Below are 18005 nucleotides of genomic sequence, written 5' to 3' on the forward strand. Positions count from 1 at the left end.
TCAGCGCCTGCAGCGCTGCACGCTCACTCGCAACACTGCAAGCTATTCCCCTCGGAGAGGTGGAGTACTTGCGGCGGTGCGACTACACTCGCGGCAGCAGCAGCGCTGTGAATCCGCGAGTGTAGCCAAGGCCAGAGTGTGGTGGCTGAAGGTCTGGCACAGGAAGGGAAGAACAGTGTAGTCTAATCTAAGTGGCAGCTAAAATACCAAGAAGTGGCTTTTTACTTCCTGCATCTAAGAAGGAGAAAGTTTCTATTCCTGGTTGCTAGAGGCAGCCTTGACCCTGCTGGAACCATGCAACAAGCCAGCTGAGCTAAGCATAAATCTGACCACAGCAGAAAGCAAACCCTGCCGGCCTTTCGCCCAGTTGGCCTGTATAGTGTCCCTGCAGCAAACGGAAGTGTCCTCCAGCCTGACACCAACTTCTCAATAGCCGCCTTCTGCCGCCGGGTTACCCAGATGGTCTTCAAATTCTGCTCATTAATTTATTTCAAATGTTGTCCCCAGTCCACTAATAATCTACAGGAAGGGTTCTGTGTGAACTCTCCTGAGGCTGCTTAAAACTGAGAGTCCTTCCTATTTTATTCTTGCATTGCAAGCGCTGGGAACAGATTGTACAATGCTCCTTATCAGGCACCTAGACATTGTACCTTCTGTTCTGGGCCTCTGCAGGACATCCTTAATGCCACTGACCTTGAGAAATGTTCTTCATCCCAAACACACAGGTTACGAGCAACTTTAAACGTGCCCAGGTGGTGTATCCTGGAGGGTACAGGTGGCTCTATCCTGCTTTACAGTTTTCTGACTTAAATACCCCCTTAAAATGGAAGCAGGCCTTCCACATGTTCTACCCATGGCATGGCTACACAGATTGATACTGACTGTGCATCTGCAAACCATATGAAGCGTGGGGGAGGTCTCTTTATTCTGGAGAATCTGCTTTTGTTGCTAGCACAGTGGGGTCTTGGTCTGTTACCAGGGCTCCTTGTCCTGCAGTAACACAATTAATGATGGAAGCAGAACATAGATCAAGTTTTTTCCTCTTCCTGAGAATAGAACTGGCTTTCCTTAGAACTATCCTTTGTTTTAAACCCCTCTGAAAACTGCCTGTGTGCTCTGGATGTGGGTTGACTCTAAGGTCTGGTTACTGTTCTCCTTTAGGTTGTGATAATATAGTCATTATCTGGAATGTGGGAACAGGTGAAGCCCTTATAAACCTGGATGACATGCATCTGGATATGATTTACAACGTGAGCTGGAATCGCAACGGCAGCTTGATCTGTACAGCTTCTAAAGACAAAAAAGTCCGAGTGATTGACCCTAGGAAACAAGAAATTGTTGCTGTGAGTATGCTAAAAGCAGTGGAGTGTCAGTGCAGGAGATGCTTAGCAAAAGCATGTAGACAAGCTCAATGTTTGTGTTTTGTTTAATGTGGTGAGACATTTGCAAAGCCGGTGAAATGTTACAGGAAGGGTAGCAGTGCTGAGGCACTCCATCTAATTTTATTCGCATTTGTGCTTGAATTATCAACATTTTGGGCCCGATTTTTAAATCTGCACAAGGGTAATTTCACGTGTAATTTTCAGGCAAAATTGGGTACCTGTAGATGCAGAGGGAGAGTTAGTGGCATAGCTGTCCATTTGCATGTGCTGTAGCTTGTTGAAACATCAGTTCGTTTCAATCTTGCTTTTAGAATGTGTAATTCTGCATGCTAGGCAGCGCTGAAAGAAACCAACTGAATGGATGCTGCTTTTCTTGTACATTAGTAATTATTTTTTCACCTGGAGCTTTGGGCAAGGACCTGGAGGCTGTATCCCATCTGGTCAGCTTCTTGGGGCAGTGGTTCTATGCAACTCGACGAATAGAATTTGGGTTAATTCATCATGAATCAGGACTTCTGTTGAGTGCTGAATGTTTTTCTCTGCAAATCCATTTCAGGAGAAGGAGAGGGCCCATGAGGGAGCACGGCCCATGAGAGCCATCTTCCTCTCCGATGGCAACGTCTTTACTACCGGCTTCAGCCGCATGAGTGAACGGCAGCTCGCCCTGTGGAATCCTGTATGTGCCATCCAGCTGGTCCTTCGTTATAATGCTGTCATAAGTTACTGGCCAAGACAGCCTGCTAGTTACTGCAACGCTTACATTTTATTAGTGAGATTATATTCCCCTTTTCCTCAGCTCTCTAATCCTGCCCCTACATGTCACAGCCGAGGACATCGCCAACCTGTTTAGGCCCCAAATTTGTATCTGTAAAGGAAATTGACTCTTGTATAACCTCCTTGGAGGAAGTCTTCTGTGTCTTCCCAAGAACAGTGAAGACATAACAGCAACTAAATATTCAACGCTGCATTTATATTTGAACAGCTTAGAAAATATATGCAAAGGAGTGATGTCCTAGAACAAGCCAGCCGAGCCAAACGTAAATCTGACCAAAGCAAAAAGCAAATCCTGTAGGCCTTCCGAGACGGCCACGTCCATCTGAAATCTTTCATGTGCCGTCACAGTGTGGTACCTAGCTGAGACGTAGTCTGTTTCTTACTGTGCAATAGACTTAGTACCATGGTTGTGTCTCTAATCTCTTCCTTAACTTGGCGTGTGTTTAAAAACAGCTTACTCTCAAACAATGACCGTGCGTGCTACAACGTAAGGCCCTTCAGAAAAGTGAAATTGCTGTTGGTCATTCCCCTAAACAGTAGGAATCACAAAGGATTTAGCTAATGAATTTACTGGGGATTTCTATTCTCTGATGATCTGATACAAATCTCATTTGCAGAAAAATATGGAAGAACCAATAGCCCTGCATGAAATGGACACCAGCAATGGGGTGCTGCTTCCATTCTATGACCCGGACACCAATATCATTTACTTGTGTGGCAAGGTAAGGAGCAGCTTCCGAGAGGAGCGAAGTGGCTGTGCGGCAGTTTGCTTGTGAGAGCCTGTTGAGATAACGAATCTTGATTACACTGGACATCTGGTTTATGGTAGCCATGCTAATAGGTCTGTCTGAATGCAGCAGGAGACTGATAGTGACTAAGCAGGCTGAGCTGAGGCCATTAGCCTGATGAGCAGTGAAAATTTCAGCGGAGGAAATTAACTATAAAATGTACATTACTCATGGGGCAATTGTTTCTGATGCTTCTCTCCTTTTATGTAATGCTTTTTTGAAGGTCAGATTGTTATGAGATATTCCCTTCGCCTCCCATGTAATGGAAACGCCACTGGTCCCTGCATTTAACCCCTCCTTTGTTGCCTCACCTACCTGGTACATTGCGGCTGCCTGCATCTCCAGCACTGCCTCATTCGCTTTGGACTGCGGACGTTCCAGTGCAACACAGTGTTTGTAGTATTGCCGTTGTGTTTGACGGCTGCGTAGAGGCAGCCACTGGGCTGGAGGCGGCTTGTGCATTGGCACGGTGCATTCCTTCTCCCTTCAGGGAGGAGGCTCGACAGCAGAGGTCAGCCTGCTTTTTGTGTAAAGGACACGGGGCTTCGCTGGGATGGGAGCCCCCCCACATTCTAAGCACAGTATCCCAGGGCCATGGAAGAGTCACCGCCCCTTTCATTCTCCTCCTTTGTTCCCTGCAGGGTGACAGCAGCATTCGCTACTTTGAGATCACCGATGAATCCCCATATGTCCACTACCTCAACACCTTCAGCAGCAAAGAACCGCAGAGGGGGATGGGGTTCATGCCAAAGAGGGGCCTGGATGTGAACAAGTGTGAAATCGCCAGGTAACTAGGAGTGCTGAGCGGCTGGCCCGTGGATGTGAGCAACACGGCTAATCGGGCTAGCCCATTTATATTCCTGCTTTCGTACACGTCCTGGGCCGCGCCGGCCAGGTTCGTGTAGTACAAAGCAAAACACCCTCACACAAGCAAGAGATGCATTTGGTACAAGAACTGAAGGAGGTGGGAGCACTTAAAAGCTCAATTGGATGTGTGGTCTGAGACAGTGACGCAAATAACGACTGATTTAGAGACCTCGCTCGCTCGCTCTCATGTTCCGTCAGGATTTCTGTAGTACCCTTTGCTCCCTGTGACGAGTGCTAATACTTCTGCTAGGGATAATGTGATCTGAACTGAAAGTGGGTCAGTGTTTGGGTTGAGACTGTAACAGACTGATGGACAGTATCTAACACAGCAAGCTGCTGGAATCGGCCTTGCTAAAACCAAGCGTGTTCCCTCGAGGCAGTTCTGATCTATATTGGGTCAGACATAAGCCTGGTTTACTACAGGGTTTAATATTAAAGGGATATCTCTTTGATAGTCTAGCATTAATCTCCTTCCAATACTGCTTTATAAACTTAGATTAGAAACAATTTCAGTCTCTTGGAGAACAGTACAGCAGCATTGGCTTAACCAAAGATTGCTGACGTGGCTGAAAACTGCCAGCGAAAGCCATGCCAGGTAAACATCCCACGGCACCCACCATAACCGTTTAATTGGTGATTGTCTTCTAGCTCAAAATACGAGTAGAGGTGGAAGACTGGTGTGGAGATAGGCCGTGTGTAATGCAGCAGCCTGGTGGCAGAGAGACAGTGCGTGTAGCCTATATTTGTATAGTGCTCATCGCCAGTCTCAGCAGCAACCTGTGACATACTGAGAGCATCGTCAGGCCAAACTGAAGAGACTGCCTAAAGAATCTTGTTTCCATACGCTGTTCTCTTCGCACAGGGTGCCGTCAGTCCACCCAGTCATTAAAGGTATAGAAGCACTGGCGCACAAAGCTGGGTAGTTTTCACCAGCCCTTAGAAAAGCCCCTTCAACTGTTGGGTGTAATGGGGGGGGGATTACCCAGCTGAAACCTCTTAATCATTCTCATTTACCGCCTCTTCCCCCACCCCTTGACCACTAGTATCCATTTGGGTGAACAGGAATCAAGCCCAGCTTCCATGTGCCGACTGGCATTTGCTCCCACTAAGTTGTGCTTTTTCTTTTTGAAAGATTCTTCAAACTTCACGAGCGGAAGTGCGAGCCCATTATCATGACGGTCCCCCGAAAGGTGAGGTGCTGCCTGCAGTGGAAGTTATATAGCACCTTCCAGCCCAAAGCATGTGACTAATTAATTCCTTCTGACTTCTAGTCTGACCTTTTCCAAGATGACCTGTATCCCGATACGGCTGGTCCTGAAGCAGCCCTGGAAGCTGAAGAGTGGTTTGAGGGGAAGAACGCTGATCCCATTCTCATTTCTTTGAAACATGGGTACATTCCAGGCAAAAACAGGGATCTCAAGGTGGTCAAAAAGAACATATTGGACAACAAGCCTGCAGCAAACAAGAAAAGCGATCTCATTAACACCCCAAAGAAAGCAGCAGACACCTCAAACATTGTGAGTAACATCTCACAGGCCATCAGGGTGTGGCACTGGAGTCTCAGGCAGGGGTGCTCTACCCTCTGAATCAGTAAAAAACCAAATGCCTTCGTTACACTGGGCCCATCCCTGCAGTAACAGCCTAGCTAGCTAACTAGCATGGACTTAGGGCCCAGGGGCTATTAGGGTAGGTGGTTTTCCGGACAAGAGGTAAGTCTAAGATCACTTGTAGCTATTGAAGTGCCCTGTGAACCTTTTGCACAAATGTGTGTTAGGCCTGGTGATCTGGCCACACACGTACGTGGGGGATTTACATTCCCTCAGCCCAGTTCCCCCACAGAGCTGCACTGGGAGGAATGGTTTTGTGCTGCTAGGCAGTGGTAGAGTTTAAAATGGTTTGTGACCCTAAAAATCCTGCTCCCACCCTGGGAACTTGTTCCCACAGGAATCTGACTTTCGTTTGTAATTCCTCTGGTTAACAGAGGAACTTTGAATCCTAATTCATGAGCCCATCATGTGTCTAAAACCAAACGCAGCAAATCAGACAGAATAACCCTGACCGAGTGGACTGCTGAGAAGGCGGGTGTGAAACGCCCTGTGGTCTGGCTATATTGGCTGACAGGTGCCCCAATAGTGTTGGTTACAAGAGCAGATTCAGTGTATCAGGCCATTGAATAAAGGGGAATATAAACTCCATTAAAAAGCAAACCCTGGCCCAGTGTACCCTTTACATTTGCCCTAACTCCATTAGAAATGCTGCTGGTTGCTGTGCCATTAGCATGTTACCCTGTGTCAGAAGCTTCATGTTAGCACTCAAGAGCACATGATTCCCAGCTGGTTTATCTGTAAGAATCCCCCTTTGAAATCCCTTTGTGCTGGAGCACGTTTGCTTTAGAAACCTCAAACGTCAATATGCAGAATTGCTCCTTCCGGCCAATTTTTAATGAATTCTGGTTTTGTTTTTTGTTTGGTTCCAGCAAAACGAAGCCAAATTGGATGAGATTTTGAAAGAGCTTAAATCTATAAAAGACACAATCTCCAATCAAGACGAGCGCATTTCCAAGTTAGAACAGCAGATGGCGAAGATGACGGTTTGAGAGCAAAGAGAGCAGAACTTTGAGCTGGAGCAAGGCTGGGGAGGCACTGCCGTTCAAGAAGACATTCCATTTCAGAAGTTCGTCAAGCAGCAGCGTGCAGCATTCCAATAAGAACTTTATTATTCTCCTAAATTAACTTCAGCGAAAGCCGATGATTAAAAGCCAAGCTTTTTAGTGAACAATTTTTCTGATGTTTTAATGTGTTACGTGACTTGGTCAAAATTAAGTCAAAAGAATAAGTGCTACTTTTACAATTTGTTTCCAGATGTTATGAATTTTTGAAAACAAACTATTCTGACTTTCAGTGTTGTGCCCAATTATCCTTTTATAGAATTAGGGACCAACGCCACATTGTTCTTAACCATTCTTTTTAAAGTTGCCCAAAAAAAAGAAGTAGCCTTTTATTTTTCCTATTTGGCATTTTGCAGTATTTGTTTTTTAAATCTAAAGGGACACCACTGTGTGTGTGAGTGTGTAGAGATTGGGGTGTGGCTGTGCATGTGTGTGTTTATACTGTGTAGAGAACAAAATGAAGCTGTTTTGTATAAATCTTCATCTTTGAACAATCTGATCAGTTCCATTTGCAGTGTGGACAAGGCAGTTCTAGAGCCCCTCCCATAAACCCATGTGAGTTGACTTTACTGCCTTTTTAACAGTGTCCCAGTCACCATCAGCACGTAGCTTAAAAAACTTGGTTGTGAGTGAAGTGACTCATGTCACCCATAACTCTTTTTTCCCTTTCTACATTCGAGAGACTGACCCCTTGTCCTGGAGCCATGCTGTCCTCTTCCAACACTCTGTGCTTGGATTATCCTAACATTGTCAGAATGGGCATTTTGTTTTTTAAAGGCCAAATATTTTTTACATTGCAAATGTTCATTCTGTTTATCAGCTAACATAAGGTGGAAGGGTGCGCAGCGAAATAGCTAAGACGAATGCCAGAATTCTGATTTGCAAGCCAGCAGGATGTGAGCACGTAGCCAAGTTTTCCATTATGTCTATTCCAATCCTTTGCCTAGCTGTAAATTTGTGTGTCTGCATTAAATGCTGCAAGACCAGGCTCCTTTGCTCATAAAGAAGCTCTTAAATTTGTGAGCTTAAACTAATTTCTGCCCCCATTTTTGATGCTGAGGAGTTCCAGCCCCAATATGGCTTTCGGAACAGCATTAGAAGTAGTTGGGTAACATTCCAATGACAGGTCTCCAAAATCAAAACCCTTCCAATACCTGTTCTCCCTCTGTCACTCTCTCCTGGTAACCCCTGGGATGGGATTTTACTATAGCTGGTGGGAACACAAGATTTCCTGAAATATAAGTGACCTTTATCTCCAGTCCCATTGCAGTCCTAGCTTTTCTGCCCTGGTCTCAGAAACCTTTGAGATCCTCAGGTGAAAGATTCGATTAAGTGCATGTTAATCCAAAGCCAACATCCTGACTTGGGTGTGGGGCTACGAGTGTCCAGTGACTGCCTCAGCCCAGTGAATTTCTGCTTACCATGAGGGTCTGCGTCATGAGAGGGAGCGGCGTTTGGTGGGCCCTGATCGGGCTTGCAAAGGATTTACCTGCAGGGGTGAGCGCTTCAGCACCTGTTGGGGCAGAGGGTGCTAGACCTCTGGTAGTCGGCACAGTTTGCTGTGATACGTGTTGAGCGCCACCCAGGCCAGGACAACTTGCCTTGGCACCGGGGAAGAGGCAGATCAACCACAAATGCAGTTAAAACCTGTCTGTGGGCCAGAGCAGTGAACCAGCTGATAAGCCTAAAATACCCTTTTCCACCTGAGGTTTGATCCCTGAAGGGCCTCACTACAGCTTAATATATATATATATATATGCATGTGCATATGCCTGTCAGACACACATACGGGGACTGCTTTCCCAATTAACTGAGGAAGTGCCAGACGAGAGGCTGCCTTTGCATTGGGCAGGTTCGCATTCCTTCATCTGGGCAAAGGAGTGAGCGCTGAATTTCTCTTCCAGTAGTTTAGCTAGAATGTCTCAAGTTCTCCATTTTCTTGTATTTGCATGTTCAAAACTTATGATGGAGTCTCTTGTTCTGGAAGGTGTGAGTGGTTCTGACCTAAGGTGAAGCCGTACCATTGGGACAGTTAAGTGAACTTTTAGCAGGTGAAACGTAAGAGTTGATGAGAGAGGACAGAAAACGTGTACAGTGTCACAGGATGAAAGCTTCATAAAACCAGCTCTGGGTTATTTAAGGCAGTGAGCCAATGTTCTTGGCGTTGTGCGTTGAAAATTGAGTTTGCAGCCTAGACAATTCATTGAATGTTTGGTGTTTTTTGTACTGCGATCAATGGCTGATGGGGTGGGGTGGATTTTGGCAGACAAAACCCAGTTCTCCCCTGGGTAGTGATCTCCTTGTTAATTTGTATGTGTGTGCTGGGGGGTCTTTGTTTTTCTAATCAGAGGGAATGAAGTTTCTGAAATGCCAGATTTAACTGCCCAACCAACACTGTTATAAGGTAGAGTGATGGTTTAAAGAGAAGGGGGCGGGGAAAGTCCTCCTTGGTTTTTTAGTTTATAGCTTGTATTTTATTTAAATGAACTGATGATGCCTAGCCAGGCTCAAACGGAGTCAGTGCCTGAAGCTTTTTTTAGCCGTGATATCCCAGAAGAGAACCAGCAAAGCATTGGAGAGATGCGCTCTTATAGAGCGTCCGTAGTATCCTGTCCAAATATTTGCTTCCATTTTCAAAGATAAAATCCTTGATTACAAAGTTCCATTGTCTGTTGTTGTTCTTTGACACCTTGTTCCTGTGGCGTTCTGTGCTGCTCAGTTACATTAGAACGAGTGTCCGCGGCCTGAGCAGGTAGGTAGCAGCCAATGTTTAATTTCTTGCCAGGGGTTAAGATTTGTGTAGATTAGCATAGGATACAACCATCTAGACACAAACTAGACAGGGTGAAACTTTCAAAAATGTGCCCGAGTCCCATCTTCAGAAGTGACATAAGCACTTAATCGAAGTCCTATTGACTTGCAATGAGGCTTAGCACATTTGAAAATACTACCTGCAGCCATTTATCGGAGAATCATGTCCTTTCTTTAGTTTGACATTCTTGGAAACAAGCCCAGAACTCGCAAACTTTTTTTTGTATTTTCACTTACTTCAAACATTCCCTTTTTTCAAGTAGGCCGCTAAGGCCTTTCGTTTCTAGTCCACGTCCAGCGTTGCAGAATTGACACTTCTCGAAAGGAGCTTTGTCCTCCAGTATCTTTCTGTGGGTAGGTGGCTGAAGAGTGGGTAATGGAGCCTGGAGCTGTTCGCCTCCAGCTTGCTAATTTGAATCCAAGCCACATCAGCAGTGACTGAAAATTGTATCCGTCCCTCAGCTGCTTAAAGGCTTTTGTGAAATGGCTTGTTTCTCAATCCAGTTCCTAGCAGAAAATAAGTGTGTACACCACACATCCTGCCACCCCATGATGGCATACAGCCCTTGTAATGGTGGCTCTCCGGAATGCAGAGTACACACAATGGTAGAGCCACATAGGAATTCTTATACTGTGCACGTTGTGTAGGCAGAGCGTCATGTTCTCTAGGGCGGCCACTACCCCAGCACCTTTCAGATACTTTATCAAAGGAAAGTTTAAAATAGATGTGGCGCTCCTTGCTGGTAGTTACTCGGGGGATGAGAAGAGACATGTAATGTCTTCCCCATGGAGTCTGCCTTCCTTCAATTTCTTTGTGCCTGACTTGGCTTAGCACGTGTCTGCCTGCAGACTGCAGTGTGATGGCTAGGGCAGACCGGCTGCAGAGCCTGGCCACTCCACTGTGTGATTTGCTGGAGGGGCCGTCTTTACAATCTGAGGCTGTTGAGAAGCTGCCCAGCCTGGAGGATTGGGGCAAGAGGCTGTTTAGAACAAACCGTGTTCTAACGTCTCAATAGTCCCTTACAAACCTGGACCGGGTGGAGACAAATCAAAGGTGGTAGATTCTGTAATTCTACAGGTTAAGACTGGGTTTTACAAGCTTTACAAATATATGGATTTGGGTTATCCAGCCACATGGCAGTCATACATTGTCAGGTGACCCTCAGCTCCTTTTGCCCTCCCCCAGTGAGGTACCCCTACCTCCCACACAGGCTGCTGCAGCTGGCTGTGAGAAGCATTCAGCCAGCTGTGCTGGGTGAAGCCTCGGCCAGTCTCCATGCTCCACCCTGTGCCAGCTGAGACTTTGGTGTCTAGTCTAAGTTTGATCCAAGGCAAAGTTTCTCCATTTGTGCCAGTGGGTAGGGTGACCAGACAGCAAGTGTGAAAAATCGAGACGGGGTGGGGAGTAATAGGAGCCTATATAAGAAAAAGACCCAAAAATCGGGACTGTCCCTATAAAATCGGGACATCTGGTCACCCTACCAGTGGGCCCAGCTTCTCCCCACTCTCACCAGCCAATTTCACTCCAGCCAAGCTGGTGGCTTCCCCAAAGTTCAGCTGCAAATTTCAACTTTCCCATGTGGCAGTTTCCTGACTGAGCTGAGAAGCCGGGTTGAGCGAGGGGATGGAATCCAACCTGACTCTGCATGCTGCTGTCCTGTCTTTCTCCACACCACTCTGCAGAGCTCAACAGATGCCTGAGAGCGTGATTCTTAGTAGGGCTGTCAATTAATCATCGTGAGCTCACGCCATTAACTCAAAGTAATCGTGATTTTAAAACATTAATTGGGATTAATCAGTTTTAATTGCACCGTTATCAACTGAAATTTATTAAATGTTTTGGATGTTTTTCTTCATGTTCATATATATATTGTATTCTGTGTTGTAATTGAAATCAAAGTGTATATTTTTTATTACAAATATTTGCACTGTAAAAATGATAAAAGAAATAGTATTTTTTAATTCACCTCCTACAAGTACTGTAGTGCAATCTTTGTTTTGAAAGTGCAACTTACAAATGTAGATTTTTATTTGTTACAGAACTACACTCTAGAACAAAACAATGTAAAACTTCAGAGCCTACACATCCATTCAGTCCTACTTCTTGTTCAGCCAATCGCTAAGACAAACAAGTTAGTTTATATTTATGGGAGATAATGCTGCCCTCTTCTTATTTACAATGTCACCAGAAAGTGAGAAAAGAAGTTTGCATGGGACTTTTGTAGCTAGCATTGCAAGGTATTTATATGCCAGATATGCTAAACATTTGTATGCCCCTTCATGCTTCAGCCACCATTCCAGAGGACATACTTCCATGCTAATGACACTTGTTAAAAAAAGTGTTAATTAAATTTGTGACTGAACTCCTTGGGGGAAAATTGTATGTCCCCTCCTCTGTTTTACCTGCATTCTGCCACATCTTTCATGATATAGCAGTCTTGAATGATGACCCAGTGCATGTTGTTCATTTTAAGAACACTTTCACTGCAGATCTGCCAAAACACAAAGAAGGTACCAATGTGAGATTTCTAAAGGTAGCTACAACACTCAACCCAAAGTTTAAGAATCTGAAATGCCTTCCAAAATCAGAGACGTGAGATGTGGAGCATGCTTTCAAAAGTCTTAAAAGAGCAACACTTCGATGCGGAAACTACAGAACCCAAGCCACCAAAAAAGAAAATTAATCTTCTGCTGGTGGCATCTGACTCAGATGATGAAAATGAACATGCGTTGGTCCGCACTGCTTTGAATTGTTATTGAGCAGAACCCGTCATGAGCATGGACACATGTCCCCTGGAATGGTGGTTGAAGCATGAAGGGACATATGAATCTTTAGCGCATCTGGCACAGAACTATCTTGCAACACCTGTTCTCACTTTCAGGTGACATTGTAAACAAGAAGTGGGGGCAGCATTATCTGCAAACGTAAACCAACTTGTTTGAGCAATTGGCTGAACAAAAAGTAAGACTGAGTGGACATGCAGGTTCTAAAATTTTACATTGTTTTATTTTTGAATGCAGTTTATTTTTTGTACATAATTCTACATTTGTAAGTTCAACTTTCAAGATAGAGATTTCACTACAGTACTTGTGTGAGGTATATTGAAAAATACTATCTTTTTTTACAGTGCAAATACTGGTAATCAAATATAAAGTGAGCACTGTGCACTTTGTATTCTGTGTTGTAATTAAAAGCAATATATTTGAAAATGTAGAAAACACCCAAAAATATTTAAATAAATTGTATTCTATATTGTTTAACATTGTGATTAATCACAATTTTTTTAATCGCTTGACAGCCCTAATTCTTAGACTTACTGTGCCAGAAGATGGAGGAAACTGCTCCCCTTTAACAGGACCAGAATCTATGCCAATGGGCGTAGCTCTTCCCACCCACTGGCCCTGTCAAGGTGCCATGCCTCAGTTGTTCCCCTCCAAATATTCATCGCCACTGAGCAAAATCCACTTGTGGCAAAAACCTATTTTGGAAGTATGTATCTCTGGGAAACTGTTTCCATAGATACCAGAAGCATTCCTGTGGATCTGTGTTGTTTCATGTGTGGGTTTGCATGTCATGGTGGAGCACTTACCCCAAGGGAGCTGCTCAAATTCGGTGGTGATGGGCACGGTACAGAGACCTAGGTAGATGGCTGCTGTGATGGAAAGATGGACCCTGAACCTCACAGGTGCGACTGGCCTGGTAAATTACATGATCAGTTTTACTCATATCGATACAGTTGTAAACATAAAACATTCCAGGGATGAGTGGGAGGATCCACCCCAGTGGGATTTTCCCCCCCATTTCCTCCCCTTCTTGTCCAGGAGTCTCCTGAGAGAAGAGGTTGGGAGGGAAAGCCGAGCTCATTTTGGATGTGAATGGCCCAACAAGGTCCCTTTAATTGAAGTGAGCTGCACGGTGTTTTTCCATTTACACAGTCTCCACTGTCGTACTGCTGGCTGAGCTGGGTTGGTGAGGCCTTCCACGGGTGGTGGCCCCAAGGTCGGCAGAACAGTGAGTGTGAGGGGAAAGGAGAACAGAATCAGCCCACGCTCGTTTTTGTTGTGTAGAGCTAGGACGTGATGTGCTGTCTACTACCTATTTCCCAATTTAAATCTGTTTGAAATTTACCACAGGGAGAAGAGAAACCTGACACTGTCAAAGTTCAAGGCTGGGGTTGGAAGTTGTGGGGCTAGGTCCCAGTGTCGGCTATGAAAATCTCAACTTAAAGGAAAAGTCTACAGCAGGGAGCCAATTGTACGTTTTCAGGATAGCAGCTGCCATTTAGCAAACACACTGGCACTCACTGCTGGCTTTGTTCTCCAAGGACTAGACTTTACAGTAAGTTGCAGCAAAGCATTTCACAACTGCACACTTCCTTCCCTCGGATACCCTGAGCCAGCCTTGTGTTGCAACTGTCAGCGCTGCTGACTCGTAAAGGCCTGGGTCCCTCCCGGGTTGGAGAATGATGCACCAGGGACAGTATGGAGCCTTGTTAACTCTGGACACTTCCTCCTCGTTTGTGCCAAACCCCAAATTCTCTAAAGCAGATGCAGGTCCTCTTTCACTGTGGCAGCTGTCCCCCGGGAGCTTGGCCTCTGCACAGCTGCGCCGTATCTGGAGGGCTTACATTTCACGCTAAGTAAATCCTGGGTAGGTAGAAGGAATTCAGAAACTAATGGGAAATCCCTTCACAGCTGTGTCCTGCTGTGGTCTGCTGGGTGAAGCTAGGGGGCTGGACTCCTGGGTTCTGTTTCAGGCTGTGCTACAGCCATGGGGCACTTGGTGTCCGTGTGTTAGTGCCAGCCTTTGTAAGATGGGGGTGGCGCCTCCATCGCTGAAGCGCTGAGTGAGAATGCTGGCAAAGGGTGCTGAGCTAGTCGGGGGGGGGGGGCGACAAGTGTTGTCGTAAGGAAGTCGGTGCATGCAAAGGCCGCTCGGGAAGAACTGCTGCCATGGAAATGTCGGGCTGGACGTGACCTCGAAGTCATGTCCAGCCCTCGTGCTGAGGCAAGACCACGGAAACCTAGACCAGTCCTGACAGGTGTTTTTGTCCAGCCTGTTCTTAAACCTTCCAGTGACGGCGATTCCACAAGCTCCCCTGGATGCCTGTTCCAGAGCTTAGCTAGCCTTATAGTTAGAAAGTGTTTCCTAATATCTAACCTAAATCTCCCTTGTTGCAGATTAAGTCCATCACTTCTTGTCCTATCGTCAGAGCCCATCACCTAATTGAAGATTATTCTTAGATCCCCCCTCAGTCTACTTTTCTTAAGACTTAAACATGCCCAGTTTTTTAACCTTTTCTCATAGGGCAGGTTTTCTAAACCTTTGATCATTTTTGTTGCTCTCCTCTGGACTCTCTCCAGTTTGTCCACATCTTTCCTAAAGTGTGGTGCCCAGAATTGGACACAATGCTCCAGGTGAGGTGAGGGCAGAGCAAGACAGTTGCATGTCTTACATACAACACTCCTGTTAATGCACCCCAGAATGACGTTAGCCTTTTTTACAACTGCATCACAGTGCTGCCTCTCATTTGTGATCCGCTATAACTCCCAGATCCTTTTCAGCAGTACCACCACCTACCCAGGTAGTCCCTATTTTGTAGTTGTGCATTTGATGTTTCTTTCCTAAGTGAAGTACTTTGCACTTGTCTTCATTAAATTTCATCTTATTGATTTCAGACCAATTCTCTGATTTGTCAAGGTCATTTTTGAATTCTAATTCTGCCCTTCAAAGTGTTTGCAACCCTTCCCAGCTTGGTGTCATCTGCAAATTTTATGAGCATGTGCTTTATTCCATTAGCCAAGTCATTAATGAAACTATTGAATAGTGCCAGACTCAGACCCTGGGGGACCCCACTGTTGAGTATCTGGTCACCATTAACCTTTAGAGAGAAGACTGAAGCAAAATGTGCATTAAGTACCTCCGCCTTCTTGATGTCGTCAGTTATTAGCTCTCCTTCCCTTGGAAGTAGAAGACCTACCTTCTCCATGGTCTTTCTCTTGCTCCTAATGTATTTAAAGAACCTCTACTAATTGCCTTTTATGTTCCCTGCTAGCTGTAACTCATTTTGTGCCTTAGCCTTTCGGGTTTTGTCCGACATGCAAAGCTTTGATTAAATGTGAAACTTCTTGATTTGACCCAAACATAATTTTGGGAAGTGATGTATGGGCACTTCTTAAAGTTCCAGCAGGAGCTAAATTCTCCCTGCCTGCTTAGTGTATTGCATTGGAAATGTACCCAAAGGTGGATTTGTTTCTGGATTGGCATGGCAACCAGCTGTGACCTTCCCTCATCTTTTTCTTGCCAACTTGCTGTTTGCTTCTGCTGTTGTGATGTGGTTAAATAGGCTGTTTAGAGCAGTCAAAACTAGAGAGCCTCTCCCAACTAATAAACTGCTGCTTATCTCTCCACTAGGTTTGCCTCGGATGTGAGAAAGGCAACACCCAAGCAGATCTGATTTCCCCCCTCATTAAAGTAGCTGTGTTAGCCATGCCAGTTTTTTATGGTGCATATCCCCCCCCCCCCAATAAAATAAAACCCCAACAACCTCAAAATACCAATAACACCAATCCAACCCTCCAGTTTTCCCAAGAGGGTAACTAGAGTGATTAGACAGTAAGTGTGAAAAATTGGGGTGGGAGGTAATAGGTGCCTATGTAAAAGCCCTGAAAATCAGGACTGTCCCTATAAAAGAGGGACATCTGGTCACCTAAGGGCAATGTGGGATGCTCAGTACAGGAAGTGAGCTTCAGAAGATCTCCTTTTTCTGATGTGTATAGATCTGCCCCTTCCAACGCCAGTGAGGTGGTACATGCCGGACGTGTGATCAGTATGGAAACCATTTTTTTAGATATTCTAAAAAGAGAGACCCCTCCGAACAGGCCCATCCTTCTAAATGCAGTGCTATCTGCTGCCCTACCCCATGGAGGGAATTCCATGCACCCAGCTACTGACACCATTTTTGGCCTCACTTTCAAACCTATTAAGATTCCCAATTCCCCAGCTTCCTCGTTTCCTGCAAGTTCCAGCTGCTGAGGGTGAATGTTACCAATTGCGCAATCTAGGTTCCACCCACCAGGTAAATGCAGCGTTTTCCTAGCTGCTCTCCAGGACTGTCTCCTTTCCCCTTTTTTCTACTGAGCAACACTTGAAGGGCCCCATTGTGCTAGGTGCAGTGTACACACGATCCCTGTGTTGGGAAATGCAATAATAGCCTCAGGTTACAGATGGTGACGAAAGAGGGGAAAGGGACTTGCCAAAGGTCACACACTGTGGCAGAGCCCCGCCCAGTTCCAGCCTCAGCCGCACTATTGTCCAATCTCAGCAACAGGCTTTAACTCTAGCTCATCCCTGGCCTCAGCCTTCCCCCGAGCCCTGGGAAATCCTCGGTTTGTGCGGCAGTGACTGAGCGGGGGGTGCACAGAGGGAGCCTGGTGCTGCATTGTTGTATTCACTGGTGCTGAAGCACTTTCCAAACACGCCCTGGTTTCAGTTCCTCATTCAGCTTGGGGATGGTGCTGCTGGTCCAGCCTCAGAGGTGTGAAGTCAGGGCCAAATGAGGGAGGTGGGTGTAGAGTGGGGAGGGATGGCACCTTCTGTGTCCTTACCAGCTCCTGCTGTTCCAGACAGCTGCCGAGATCCCGCTACAGCAACAGGGAGACCAAAACAAGTCATTTTCCTCCTCTTGACAATGGGCAAATTCCCTGCCCCCAGTGGAGTGCTGCAGAGAGACGCTGGCTTCACGTTAGAGGAAGGCGTCAACTGACCCCCTAACTCTGAGCACGGACATGTCTGTATTTCACAGCCCTCTCTCTGCGCCCCGCACACATGCGTTGGCTCAAGCTCTAGCCCTTCAAATTATTCTCTAGTCTCACGGACCTTGTGCAGGTACGAAATGGAGGGGAGGTGGGGATATAAAGGCTTTGTCAGCATAAGCTGCGCAGTGATTGCACTCCACACCGGTAGACCATCCCACAGGAGGGCTGACGAGCCCTCCCCAGCCCCACATGTGCTGTGCATGTCGGGTGTTACACACAATCTCCGTTTGGAAGGTTTGGGAGTGTTACCGACTGGGCTGTAGGTGGTCTGGCCTAGTGGTTAAAGCGGGCGGAGTCCAGGAACGAGGGTCAGTGCCAGAGGGACAGAAGCCAAATGCTACAGCTAGAGGGTAACCGCAGTCATTGGTCATAGGTCGAGCCGAGGAGCAGGGACCGGAGCAGCCAGAAGCAGGAACAAGGCCAAGTGCTGCTGCAGGCATGCTGCTCACCCAGAGAGGAGCTGCTGGGCTAAGAGCCAGCCTGCCTGACCTGTCAGGTGGTGCAGTCACTCAGGTAGCCTGCTGCTGGCCAGCTGTTCTTGTTGGGAGCCCGGAGACTGACTCTGCTGAGGGCCCTGAGCGGGAGTTGGAAAACACAGAATTGGGTTGATTGTTTTCCCCTTCTGCTTTTCAAAGCCGGGTTCCCTTCGCTGCCATGAATCCAACCAGGCCGACTCAGAGAGCCCTTAACAGCAAAGATTTACCTGCCGCATTTCAACGGCCACTGAAAACTGGCCCCCATTCGAAGCCCAGGGAATGCTGCAAGTACCAGTAAATGGCAAGAAACTAAGAGCACACCCACAGGCCGGGCTGTACATAGCGTGTAGGGATGGTCTGGTGCCAGCAACGTACTTACTGTGCAGACTAGGAGGAGTGAGACGCTGCCTCCGTCTGCCAT

At 46.4% G+C, this 18005-nt stretch overlaps 1 protein-coding gene across 2 annotated transcripts in view; it reads left to right on the top strand.

Moving 5' to 3' along the window:
- Positions 1-9139, top strand: part of CORO1C (coronin 1C) — a 75919-nt gene extending 66780 nt beyond the window's left edge. For both annotated transcript variants that reach the window (XM_034790580.1, XM_034790581.1), the window contains exons 5-11: positions 1162-1343; positions 1939-2058; positions 2774-2878; positions 3586-3731; positions 4944-5001; positions 5083-5328; positions 6288-9139. In XM_034790580.1, coding sequence (XP_034646471.1) covers positions 1162-1343; positions 1939-2058; positions 2774-2878; positions 3586-3731; positions 4944-5001; positions 5083-5328; positions 6288-6407 — 977 coding nt within the window. In that variant the 3' untranslated portion in view covers positions 6408-9139. The remainder of the gene's footprint in view (positions 1-1161; positions 1344-1938; positions 2059-2773; positions 2879-3585; positions 3732-4943; positions 5002-5082; positions 5329-6287) is intronic.
- Positions 9140-18005: the final 8866 nt, after the last annotated feature.

The sequence above is a fragment of the Trachemys scripta genome, chromosome 15 (genome assembly GCF_013100865.1).
Source record: "Trachemys scripta elegans isolate TJP31775 chromosome 15, CAS_Tse_1.0, whole genome shotgun sequence".
In the NCBI taxonomy this organism is placed as follows: Eukaryota; Metazoa; Chordata; order Testudines; family Emydidae; genus Trachemys; species Trachemys scripta.